At 32.8% G+C, this 12,986-nt stretch overlaps 1 protein-coding gene across 4 annotated transcripts; it reads left to right on the top strand.

Annotated features, from left to right (window-relative positions):
• Positions 1–337: 337 nt before the first annotated feature.
• On the top strand, positions 338–3,325 carry LOC119609786. 4 transcript variants are annotated; one of them, XR_005231952.1, is made up of 5 exons: positions 338–554; positions 611–1,000; positions 1,425–2,797; positions 2,877–2,961; positions 3,145–3,169. XR_005231952.1 is itself a non-coding variant. In XM_037964710.1 (4 exons), the coding sequence occupies exons 1-3, from the start codon at positions 465–467 to the stop codon at positions 2,793–2,795; spliced, it is 1,851 nt and encodes a 616-aa protein (XP_037820638.1). In that variant the 5' UTR covers positions 338–464; the 3' UTR covers positions 2,796–2,797; positions 2,877–3,325. The 4 variants fall into 4 exon arrangements, 2 of the variants coding, with proteins under 2 accessions (XP_037820638.1, XP_037820639.1); XR_005231953.1 differs by lacking the exon at positions 3,145–3,169 and adding an exon at positions 3,027–3,044; XM_037964710.1 differs by having other exon boundaries at positions 2,877–3,325.
• The last annotated feature ends 9,661 nt before the right edge of the window (positions 3,326–12,986 follow it).

Here is a 12,986-nt window from a genome sequence, read left to right as displayed (position 1 = left end):
CTGCCCACCCATATAAGGTCACAGATTCAAAAATTAGTTTTAACGTTTTTTACGGACTTAATAATACCATAATAAAACAAGTTTTGTTGGAACGAAAATATGTATGTCTACATGTAAATTTCCTACTCTGATCGACAATTTTTAAAATATTTACTTACATCCAATATCCCACTTTTTAATCTCTGCAATTCTTTTTTTATTTAAAATCATTTAAAATTTAAAAATAAAACGTAATTGAAAACTTGACGGTTTACAGTTGATTTTAAGACGTCTCCGACATATTTAGTGTCAGCCGCCGACGCCGTTAATATTTGTCGGCGCAGGGATCTGGCTTGTTTTCTACTTCGTATTCTCATTGTATCGTTCGTTTCCCGTTGTGTTTGTTTAATAATTAAGATAAAGTTTATTTTATTTAACTTTGTTAAAGCATTTCATACTTATCTAAAAGAAAAAATTCCACAACAATGGTTTCCTATTCCTTTGAAGGTAACAAACGTCTCTGGACTGTAAGAGATGAAGAGGAAAATGAAAAAATCTTTTGCCAGCAATCGAAGGTAAGCTTCAGTAGAAAAAAAAATGGCGCCAAATAAAATTTGATTTTCATTTCCAGCCCACTGGTGTTAAAATTCCTCATTATATTAAACCCACCTATCTGGCCAATGCTGAGTACGATGTCGAGAAATGGCCTTTGGCCCAATTAATGCATTTATTAAGGCTGTATGCTGCCCATCGTTGTCTATGGGATGTTAGCTGTAAAGATAATCGCAATCGTAAAATGCGTCATGCTGCTTTGGTGGATGTAACAGCAGCCTTGGATTCGGGTTTTACTAAGGAACAGGTGGTGCAGAAAATAAATATCTTGAGGGCTACTTATCGTTATGAAAAGAAACGTATTAAGCAGCGGATAAGGAGGGGTTTGGGTGCTCGCACCAAATTGAAATGGTTTGCTTTGGCAGATGCTTTTCTAAGGAATGTTCCCAAGAAGGGACACAAGGAAGAGGTAAGTGATGGAAAAGCTTGTAGTATAATAAAATGTGAAAGTTTTGTATGTAGACCCAACTATAGTAGAATGTAGACGCGACTAATAAAGACCAGACTATAGACAAGACTATAAGCCACTAAGGACGAGATTATAGACTCCTTACCATACTATAGACTAAACTATAGACTAGACTATAGACTACACTATAGACTAGACTATAAACTAGACTATAGACTAGACTATAAACTTGACTATAAACTAGACTATAGACCAGACTAGTCCATACTAACGACCGGTTCATAGCTCAGATTATACCCCATATTCCAAACTGCAGTTCCTATTCTAGGGCTGTTTATATAGCAGACTATAGTTCTGTCTATAGATCATACTATAGCCCAAATAAAAGTCTAGTTTATTTTTTCATAATTTATTTTATTTTAAGGATCCCTCAAACTCAGACTCCGACTTAGAAGATACTATAGTTTTTACTATAAATCCCGAATCATTAGTCTCCCTCGAACAAGAGAATTCTATAGAAAACTATCAGGACTATAAAGACAATGGTGAAAATTCATTTGAAACAGAAATCTATACAGATGATTCCCAAACTAATAGTACAGTATGGGAATTAGCAAAAACTGCTGACCCTAAGGAGGAAAACAAAGAAAGAATTGGAAAACAATTAGAAATGGAAGAATCTCAAACTAAAATACAAGAAATTCAACAAGATTTAGTTATGAACAAAAAATCTGCTTGGTCTTTAGAAGATTCTCTCAAATTTATACAGTTGCTGGAAGATTATAAAGTTTTGGAGGCTGGTAAACTCCAACAGGAATTTGCTTTAAAAGCTGTAGCTAAAGAAATGCATTATGACTTTAAAAGTATAGAAAAAAGATGGTTAATTTTGCAAAACACTTTTGAGAAGGAAATGCAAATTATAAAAGAGAATAGTTTGTACAAACCTAACTACAAATGGTGGCCAGCAGCTGAGAGGTTTTTTGCTAAAAAATTAACTAAAGAATTAATAGAAATTAAGGATAAAGCAGAAGAGGATATGACCACTGAATCCATATTTTTAACTGAAACTAAAAGTTTAGCCAGCACTGATGACGAAGACTACGAAAATAGATTCCTACAAAATCCTATACCTTCGGTAGCTCCCTTATCGAACATGAATGAAGCTATGGCTTCTTTATTCCATGCAACTGAAGAGGAAGATGACTTGTCGCAAGAATCTAATACTAACTCCTCTTTCCCTAAAGAAAATGATTCCTCCAGTTCAGGCAAATTTGTATGGCAAGGTTTAGAGGACGATTTACTAGAAGGCAAATGGTCTCTAAAGCATTCGGTAAAATTCCTAAGACTTTATGGAGTGCACAGGTGTTTATGGGACTTAAATGATCCGGATTATCGCTCTAGACCCTTACGCAATGCTGCCATAGAAGATATAGCAGCCTCCATGGGTCATGGCTTAACGGCCTCCTATGTGGCAAAGAAAATTAAAATCTTTCGCATAACTTATATGCAGCAAAGAAAAAGACTTTTGGAGGCTAACGAAAAAGGCGAGAAACCAGAGATTATATTAAAATGGTTTCCATTGGCTGATAGTTTCCTAAGGCCTCATATAGGTTTGCGATCCATTAAATCAGATGCCAAAGAAATGCCACAATTTGATTATCAATATGTTTATGCCAATTTGAATCTGATAGATCCAGCTCTTTTGACCGATTTTCGAGGCAAAGGCACACAAAATGCCATAGAAATTGGCAATAGTGATAGTGATATAATGGAAATGGAAGCAGTTGAGAATTAATTGTAAGTATTTTAAAAGGCTGGAAGTAAATTTGAATTTAATTTGTAAAGTATTTTTTGCTTTTGTTTACTTTTATTAAAGGCATAACGAAAATATTCCACAAGTTTCAAGATATTTCAAGATTTAATTTCATCATTCATAATCATCTTTTAGTCATCTGCTAAAGGTAAGTTTTTCATTAAACATTTTCTTTATTAACAAGTATTTAATATTAGTTAAACATTGGCTTAGTTAAACACTAACAATATTAACATGGGTCAGTTATGACCCCTCGACTCTTAAACATGCCCGTAAAACATTATACCTTTACCGTTACAAATGTCTTCTTTCATTATTGTTTCCCCCCAAGATTTGGGTGTCATGAAAACTTTCTTATCGTCATCATAATCAATTTAAAAACCTTGTTTAAAGGTCACACCACACACACATCAACAAATCAAAACCTTTACATCATGATAATTGTACTATTTTTCGTAAGAAGAATAGAATTTACAACAGGTAAAAAACCATAAATAAAAACCCAAATCAAGTAGAAATAAAAATAAATAAAAAGAAAAAAAAATATGAAGAAAAGGGAGCAAAAAAATGCAATTGTTCTAAACCAACATGTTTAAAACCTTGTTAGAAAAAGACATGTGGCTTAAAGATAAGACCAAACTAGCATGAACACAGAATACAAAAGAATAGAATAAAAACCAAACCAGCCCATGTATTACAAGAAGTGTGAAAGACTCTTCTTGCAAACATAATTAGTAAGAATATGCTTATAGTATAGAGTCTAAAAAAAACAAGTGAGTAAAACCATTCATTAGTTTTTTTTACATACTTACGTTACAAACTAAGGTTAATAACATCATTTAGGTTTTTGTTCTTTTTAAATTTGAATTCTTTTATGTTTTGTTAAAGTGTTAGTTTTTTAATTAGAAAGCTTTAAGCTATCTCTTTCATAATTTCTGTATTATTTCTAAAATTACAATAGATTTCGTAATATAAACTGAAGGAGATTTAACTTCTTCGAAAATATCAAGGCTCTAGCTCCTCTAGTTTAGCCAGAAAACGGACCTTTATTTTCGCCCCAACTTTCACTCAAAAAATGGAAATTTGGTAAGAAACATAAGTGAGCACAGATTTTCAGATTTTGGTGGGAAATATAAGTGATCACAGATTTTCATCCTTTTCTCCCTAGCTCTTCTAGTTTAGCCAGAAAATACACTTTTATGTTTTCACTCAAAAAATGGAATTTTGGTAGGAACTATAAGTGATCACAGATTTTTATTGTTTTGGCCCTAGCTCTTCTAGTTTAGCCAGAAAATGGACTTTTATGTTTTCACTCAAAAAATGGAATTTTGGTAGGAAATATAAGTGATCACAGATTTTCATTGGTTTGGCCCTAGCTCTTCCAGTTTAGCCAGAAAATACACTTTTATGTTTTCATTCAAAAAATGGAATTTTGGTAGGAAATATAAGTGATCACAGATTTTCATTGTTTTGGCCCTAGCTCTTCTAGTTTAGCCAGAAAATGGACTTTTATGTTTTCACTAAAAAAGTGGAATTTTGGTAGGAAATTCAAGTGATCACAGATTTTCATTGTTTTGGCCCTAGCTCTTCTAGTTTAGCCAGAAAATGGAATTTTATGTTTTCACTAAAAAAGTGGAATTTTGGTAGGAAATATAAGCGATCACAGATTTTCATTGTTTTGGCCCTAGCTCTTCTAGTTTAGCCAGAAAATTAAGTTTTATGTTTTGACAAAAAAACTGAATTTTGGTAGGAAATATAAGTGATCACAGATTTTCATTGTTTTGGCCCTAGCTCTTCTAGTTTAGCCAGAAAATGCACTTTTATGTTTTCACTCAAAAAATGGAATTTTGGTAGGAAATATAAGTGATCACAGATTTTCATTGTTTTGGCCCTAGCTCTTCTAGTTTAGCCAGAAAATTAAGTTTTATGTTTTGACAAAAAAACTGAATTTTGGTAGGAAATATAAGTGATCGCAGATTTTCATTGTTTTAGCCCTAGCTCTTCTAGTTTTAGCCAGAAAATGAACTTTTATGTTTTCACTAAAATCGTGGAATTTTGGTGGGAAATATAAGTGATCACAGATTTTTATTGTTTTGGCCCTAGCTCTTCTAGTTTAGCCAGAAAATGGGTTTTTATGTTTTCACTCAAAAAATGGAATTTTGGTAGGAAATATAAGTGATCACAGATTTTCATTGTTTTGGCCATAGCTCTTCTAGATTAGGCAGAAAATTGACTTTTATGTTTTCACTCAAAAAATGGAATTTTGATTTTCATTGTTTTGGCCCTAGCTCTTCTAGTTTAGCCAGAAAATGAACTTTTATGTTTTCACTAAAATCGTGAATTTTGGTGGGAAATATAAGTGATAACAGATTTTCATTGTTTTGGCCCTAGCTCTTCTAGTTTAGTTAGAAATGGGTTTTTTTATGTTTTCACTCAAAAAATGGAATTTGGTAGGAAATATAAGTGATCACAGATTTTCATTGTTTTGGTCCTAGCTCTTCTAGTTTAGCCAGAAAATGAACTTTTATGTTTTCACTAAAATCGTGGAATTTTTGGTGGGAATATAAGTGATCACAGATCTTCATTGTTTTGGTCCTAGCTCTTCTAGTTTAGCCAGAAAATAAACTTTTGTGTTTTCACTAAAATCGTGGAATTTTGGTGGGAAATATAGAAGTGATCACAGATTTTCATTGTTTTGGTCCTAGCTCTTCTAGTTTAGCCAGAAAATGGACTTTTATGTTCTCACTCAAAAATGGAATTTTGGTAGGAAATATAAGTGATCACAGATTTTCATTGTTTTGGCCCTAGCTCTTCTAGTTTAGCCAGAAAATGGACTTTTATGTTTTCAACTCAAAAAATGGAATTTTGGAAGGAAATATAAGTGATCACAAATTTTCATTGTTTTGGGCCCTAGCTCTTCTAGTTTAGCCAGAAAATATACTTTTATGTTTTCACTCATAAAATGGAATTTTGGTAGGAAATATAAGTGAAAACATACTTTTATGTTTTCACTCAAAAAATGGAATTTTAGTAGGAAATATAAGTGACACAGATTTTCATTGTTTTGGCCCTAGCTCTTCTAGTTTAGCCAGAAAAATGGACTTTTATGTTTTCACTAAAAAAAATGGAATTTTGGTAGGAAATATAAGTGATCACAGATTTTCATTGTTTTGGCCCTAGCTCTTCTAGTTTAGCCAGAAAATACATGTTTTATGTTTTCACTCAAAAAATGGAATTTTGGTGAGAAATATAGTTAGTTAGTTAGTTAGTTTGAAATGAGGATGTATATACATCAAATCCGAAGAAATACACCTAGGCCTCTATCGGGCCTGTTGTGCCTCTCCTTAACCAGTGCCTCAGGTGGGAATCGACCCACCACCTCCGGTCTACCAGACTAGAACACTAACCACTAACCTACCGGAGGCCACCGGTGAGAAATATAAGTGATCAAAGGTTTTCATTGTTTTGGCCCTAGCTCTTCTAGTTTAGCCAGAAAATGGACTTTTATGTTTTCACTTAAAAAATTATATTTTGGTAGGAAAATATAAGTGATCACATATTTTCATTGTTTTGGCCCTAGCTTTTTAGTTCAGCCAGAAAATGGACTTTTATGTTTTCACTAAAAAAGTGGAAGTTTGGTAGGAATATAAGTGATCAAAGATTTTCATTGTTTTGGCCCTAGCTCTTCTAGTTTAGCCAGAAAATGGGCTTTTATGTTTCACTCAAAAAATGGAATTTTGGCAGGAAATTCAAGTGATCACAGATTTTCATTGTTTTGCCAAAAATTGACTTTTATGTTTTCACTCAAAAAATGGAATTTTGTGGGAATTCAAGTGATCACAGATTTTCATTGTTTTGGCCCTATCTCTTCTGGTTTAGCCAGAATATACACTTTTTATGTTTTCACTCCAAAAATGGAATTTTGGTAGGAAATTCAAGTGATCACAGATTTTCATTGTTTTGCCATATCTCTTCTAGTTTAGCCAGAAAATGGACTTTTATGTTTTCACTCAAAAAATGGAATTTTGGCAGGAATTTCAAGTGATCAAAGATTTTCATTGTTTGGCCCTAGCTCTTCTAGTTTAGCCAGAAAATGGACTTTTATGTTTTCACTCAAAAAATGGAATTTTGGTAGGAAATATAAGTGATCACAGATTTCCATTGTTTTGGCCCTAGCTCTAGTAGTTTAGCCAGAAAAATGGACTTTTATGTTTTCACTTAAAAAAATGGAATTTTTGGTGGGAAATTCAAGTGATCACAGATTTTCATTGTTTTGGCCTAGCTCTTCTAGTTTAGCCAGAAAATGGACTTTTATGTTTTCACTCAAAAAATGGAATTTTGGTAGGAAATATAAGTGATCACAAATTTTCATTGTTTTGGCCCTAGCTCTTCTAGTTTAGCCAGAAAATGGACTTTTATGTTTTCACTCAAAAAATGGAATTTTGGTAGGAAAAATAAGTGATCACAGATTTTCATTGTTTTGGCCCTAGCTCTAGTAGTTTAGCCAGAATATACACTTTTATGTTTTCACTCAAAAATGGAATTTTGGTAGGAAATATAAGTGATCACAGATTTTCATTGGTTTGGCCTAGCTCTTCTAGTTTAGGCCAGAAAATGGATTTTTATGTTTTCACTCAAAAAATGGAATTTTGGTAGGAAATATAAGTGATCACAGATTTCCATTGTTTTGGACCTAGCTCTAGTAGTTTAGCCAGAAAATGGACTTTTATTGTTTTCACTTAAAAAAATGGAGTTTTGGTGGGAAATTCAAGTGATCAACAGATTTTCATTGTTTTGGCCCTAGCTCTTCTAGTTTAGCCAGAAAATGGACTTTTATGTTTTTCACTCAAAAATGGAATTTTGGTAGGAAAATAAGTGATCACGAGATTTTCATTGTTTGGCCCTAGCTCTAGTAGTTTTAGCCAGAATATACACCTTTTATGTTTTCACTCAAAAAATGGAATTTTAGTAGGAAATATAAGTGATCACAGATTTTCATTGTTTTGGCCCTAGCTCTTCTAGTTTAGCCAGAAAATGGACTTTTATGTTTTCACTAAAAAAAATGGAATTTTGGTAGGAAATATAAGTGATCACAGATTTTCATTGTTTGGGCCCTAGCTCTTCTAGTTTAGCCAGAAAATACATGTTTTATGTTTTCACTCAAAAAATGGAATTTTGGTGAGAAATATAGTTAGTTAGTTAGTTAGTTTGAAATGAGGATGTATATACATCAAATCCGAAGAAATACACCTAGGCCTCTATCGGGCCTGTTGTGCGCTCCTTAACCAGTGCCTCAGGTGGGAATCGAACCCACCACCTCCGGTCTACCAGACTAGAACACTAACCACTAACCTACCGGAGGCCAACGGTGAGAAATATAAGTGATCAAAGATTTTCATTGTTTTGGCCCTAGCTCTTCTAGTTTAGGCCAGAAAATGGACTTTTATGTTTTCACTTAAAAAATTATATTTTGGTAGGAAATATAAGTGATCACATATTTTCATTGTTTTGCCCTAGCTTTTTTAGTTCAGCCAGAAAATGGACTTTATGTTTTCACTAAAAAAGTGGAAGTTGGTAGGAAATATAAGTGATCAAAGATTTTCATTGTTTATGGCCCTAGCTCTTCTAGTTTTAGCCAGAAAATGGGCTTTTATGTTTTCACTCAAAAAATGGAATTTTTGGCAGGAAATTCAAGTGATCACAGATTTTCATGTTTTGCCAAAAAATTTGACTTTTATGTTTTCACTCAAAAAATGGAATTTTGTGGGAAATTCAAGTGATCACAGATTTTCATTGTTTTGGCCCCTATCTCTTCTGGTTTAGCCAGAATATACACTTTTATGTTTTCACTCCAAAAATGGAATTTTGGTAGGAAATTCAAGTGATCACAGATTTTCATTGTTTTGGCCATATCTCTTCTAGTTTAGCCAGAAAATGGACTTTTATGTTTTCACTCAAAAAATGGAATTTTGGCAGGAATTTCAAGTGATCAAAGATTTTCATTGTTTTGGCCCTAGCTCTTCTAGTTTAGCCAGAAAATGGACTTTTATGTTTTCACTCAAAAAATGGAATTTTGGTAGGAAATATAAGTGATCACAGATTTCCATTGTTTTGGCCCTAGCTCTAGTAGTTTAGCCAGAAAATGGACTTTTATGTTTTCACTTAAAAAAATGGAATTTTTGGTGGGAAATTCAAGTGATCACAGATTTTCATTGTTTTGGCCCTAGCTCTTCTAGTTTAGCCAGAAAATGGACTTTTATGTTTTCACTCAAAAAATGGAATTTTGGTAGGAAATATAAGTGATCACAAATTTTCATTGTTTTGGCCCTAGCTCTTCTAGTTTAGCCAGAAAATGGACTTTTATGTTTTCACTCAAAAAATGGAATTTTGGTAGGAAAAATAAGTGATCACAGATTTTCATTGTTTTGGCCCTAGCTCTAGTAGTTTAGCCAGAATATACACTTTTATGTTTTCACTCAAAAAATGGAATTTTGGTAGGAAATATAAGTGATCACAGATTTTCATTGTTTTGGCCCTAGCTCTTCTAGTTTAGCCAGAAAATGGATTTTTATGTTTTCACTCAAAAAATGGAATTTTGGTAGGAAATATAAGTGATCACAGATTCCATTGTTTTGGACCTAGCTCTAGTAGTTTAGCCAGAAAATGGACTTTTATGTTTTCACTTAAAAAAATGGAGTTTTGGTGGGAAATTCAAGTGATCACAGATTTTCATTGTTTTGGCCCTAGCTCTTCTAGTTTAGCCAGAAATGGACTTTTATGTTTTCACTCAAAAAATGGAATTTTGGTAGGAAATATAGTGATCACAGATTTTCATTGTTGTGGCCCTAGCCCTTCTAGTTTAGCCAGAAAATGGACTTTTATGTTTTCACTCAAAAAATTGAATTTGGTAGGAAATATAAGTAATCACAGATTTTCATTGTTTTGGCCCTAGCTCTTCTAGTTTAGCCAGAAAATGGACTTTTATGTTTTCACTCAAAAAATGGAATTTTGGAAGGAAATATAAGTGATCACAAATTTTCATTGTTTTGGCCCTAGCTCTTCTAGTTTAGCCAGAAAATGGACTTTTATGTTTTTACTCAAAAAATGGAATTTTGGTAGGAAATATAAGTGATCACAGATTTCCATTGTTTTGGACCTAGCTCTAGTAGTTTAGCCAGAAAATGGACTTTTATGTTTTCACTTAAAAAAATTGAATTTTGGTGGGAAATTCAAGTGATCACAGATTTTCATTGTTTTGGCCCTAGCTCTTCTAGTTTAGCCAGAAAATGGACTTTTATGTTTTCACTCAAAAAATGGAATTTTGGTAGGAAATATAAGTGATCACAGATTTTCATTGTTGTGGCCCTAGCCCTTCTAGTTTAGCCAGAAAATGGACTTTATGTTTTCACTCAAAAAATTGAATTTTGGTAGGAAATATAAGTAATCACAGATTTTCATTGTTTTGGCCCTAGCTCTTCTAGTTTAGCCAGAAAATGGACTTTTATGTTTTCACTCAAAAAATGGAATTTTGGAAGGAAATATAAGTGATCACAAATTTTCATTGTTTTGGCCCTAGCTCTTCTAGTTTAGCCAGAAAATGGACTTTTATGTTTTCACTCAAAAAATGGAATTTTGGTAGGAAATATAAGTGATCACAAATTTTCATTGTTTTGGCCCTATCTCTTCTAGTTTAGCCAGAAAATATACTTTTATGTTTTCACTCAAAAAATGGAATTTTGGTAGGAAATATAAGTGAAAACATACTTTTATGTTTTCACTTAAAAAATGGAATTTTGGTGAGAAATATAAGTGATCACAGATTTTCATTGTTTTGGTCCTAGCTCTTCTAGTTTAGCCAGAAAATGGACTTTTATGTTTTCACTCAAAAAATGGAATTTTGGCAGGAAATTCAAGTGATCACAAATTTTCATTGTTTTGGCCCTAGCTCTTCTAGTTTAGCCAGAAAATATACTTTTATGTTTTCACTCAAAAAACGGAATTTTGGTAGGAAATATAAGTGATCACAGATTTTCATTGTTTTGGTCCTAGCTCTTCTAGTTTAGCCAGAAAATGGACTTTTATGTTTACAATCAAAAAACGGAATTTTGGTGGGAAATTCAAGTGATCACAGATTTACATTGTTTTGGCCCTAGCTCTTCTAGTTTAGCCAGAAAATGGACTTTTATGTTTTCACTCAAAAAATGGAATTTTAGTAGGAAATATAAGTGATCACAGATTTTCATTGTTTTGGCCCTAGCTCTAGTAGTTTAGCCAGAATATACACTTTTATGTTTTCACTCAAAAAATGGAATTTTGGTGAGAAATATAAGTGATCACAGATTTTCATTGTTTTGGCCCTAGCTCTAGTAGTTTAGCCAGAATATACACTTTTATGTTTTCACTCAAAAAAACGGAATTTTGGTAGGAAATATAAGTGATCACAGATTTTCATTGTTTTGGCCCTAGCTCTTCTAGTTTAGCCAAAAATTGGACTTTTATGTTTTCACTCAAAAATGGAATTTTGGTAGGAAATATAAGTGATCACAGATTTTCATTGTTTTGGCCCTAGCTCTTCTAGTTTAGCCAGAAAATGGACTTTTATGTTTTCACTCAAAAAAACGGAATTTTGGTAGGAAATATAAGTGATCACAGATTTTCATTGTTTTGGCCCTAGCTCTTCTAGTTTAGCCAGAAAATTATGTTTTCACTAAAAAACTGAATTTTGGTAGGAAATATAAGTGATCACAGATTTTCATCGTTTTGGCCCTAGCTCTTCTAGTTTAGCCAGAAAATGGACTTTTATGTTTTCACTCAAAAAATGGAATTTTGGTAGGAAATATAAGTGATCACAGATTTTCATTGTTTTGGCCCTAGCTCTTCTAGTTTAGCCAGAAAATGGACTTTTATGTTTTCACTCAAAAAATTGAATTTTGGCAGGAAATTCAAGTGATCACAAATTTTCATTGTTTTGGCCCTATCTCTTCTAGTTTAGCCAGAAAATATACTTTTATGTTTTCACTCAAAAAATGGAATTTTGGTAGGAAATATAAGTGATCACAGATTTTCATTGTTTTGGCCCTAGCTCTAGTAGTTTAGCCAGAAAATGGACTTTTATGTTTTCACTCAAAAATGGAATTTTGGTGAGAAATATAAGTGATCACAGATTTTCATTGTTTTGGTCCTAGCTCTTCTAGTTTAGCCAGAAAATGGACTTTTATGTTTTCACTAAAAAAGTGGAAGTTTGGTAGGAAATTCAAGTGATCACAGATTTTCATTGTTTTGGCCCTAGCTCTTCTGGTTTAGCCAGAAAATGGGTTTTTATGTTTTCACTCAAAAAATGGAATTTTGATAGGAAATATAAGTGATCACAGATTTTCATTGTTTTGGTCCTAGCTCTTCTAGTATAGCCAGAAATAGACTTTTATGTTTTCACTAAAAAAGTGGAAGTTTGGTAGGAAATTCAAGTGATCACAGATTTTCATTGTTTTGGCCCTAGCCCTTCTAGTTTAGCCAGAAAATGGACTTTTATGTTTTCACTAAAATCGTGGAATTTTGGTGGGAAAAATAAGTGATCACAGATTTTCATTGTTTTGGCCCTAGCTCTTCTAGTTTAGCCAGAAAATGGACTTTTATGTTTTCACTCAAAAAATGGAATTTTGGCAGGAAATATAAGTGATCACAGATTTTCATTGTTTTGGTCCTAGCTCTTCTAGTTTAGCCAGAAAATGGACTTTTATGTTTTCACTAAAAAAGTGGTAGGAAATTCAAGTGATCACAGATTTTCATTTTTTTGGCCTTAGCTCTTCTAGTTTAGAAAGAAAATGGACTTTTATGTTTTTACTCAAAAATGGAATTTTGGTGAGAAATATAAGTGATCACAGATTTCTAGTTTAGCCAGAAAATGGACTTTTATGTTTTCACTCAAAAAATGGAATTTTGGTGGGAAGTATAAGTGATCACAGATTTTCATTGTTTTGGCCCTAGCTCTTCTAGTTTGGCCAGAAAATGGACTTTTATGTTTTCACTCAAAAAATGGAATTTTTGGTGGGAAATATAAGTGATCACAGTTTTTCATTGTTGTGGCCCTAGCTCTTCTAGTTTGGCCAGAAAATGGACTTTTATGTTTTCACTCAAAAAATGGAATTTTGGTGGGAAAAAGAAGTGATCACAGAT

The sequence above is a fragment of the Lucilia sericata genome, unplaced genomic scaffold (genome assembly GCF_015586225.1).
Source record: "Lucilia sericata isolate MDLA Ls3-8-SP2 unplaced genomic scaffold, ASM1558622v1 Contig001060F_arrow, whole genome shotgun sequence".
Lineage (NCBI taxonomy): Eukaryota > Metazoa > Arthropoda > Insecta > Diptera > Calliphoridae > Lucilia > Lucilia sericata.
The sequence above is the reverse complement of the archived record's forward strand: the minus strand, read 5'-3'. Positions and strand labels throughout refer to the sequence as shown.

Coding starts and splice junctions, on each gene's coding strand:
- LOC119609786 (XM_037964710.1), top strand. CDS start 465: ATGGTTTCCTATTCCTTTGAAGGTAACAAACGTCTCTGGACTGTAAGA. Junction 555..610: donor TCTTTTGCCAGCAATCGAAG/GTAAGCTTCAGT, acceptor TTTCATTTCCAG/CCCACTGGTGTTAAAATTCC. Junction 1,001..1,424: donor AGAAGGGACACAAGGAAGAG/GTAAGTGATGGA, acceptor TTTTATTTTAAG/GATCCCTCAAACTCAGACTC.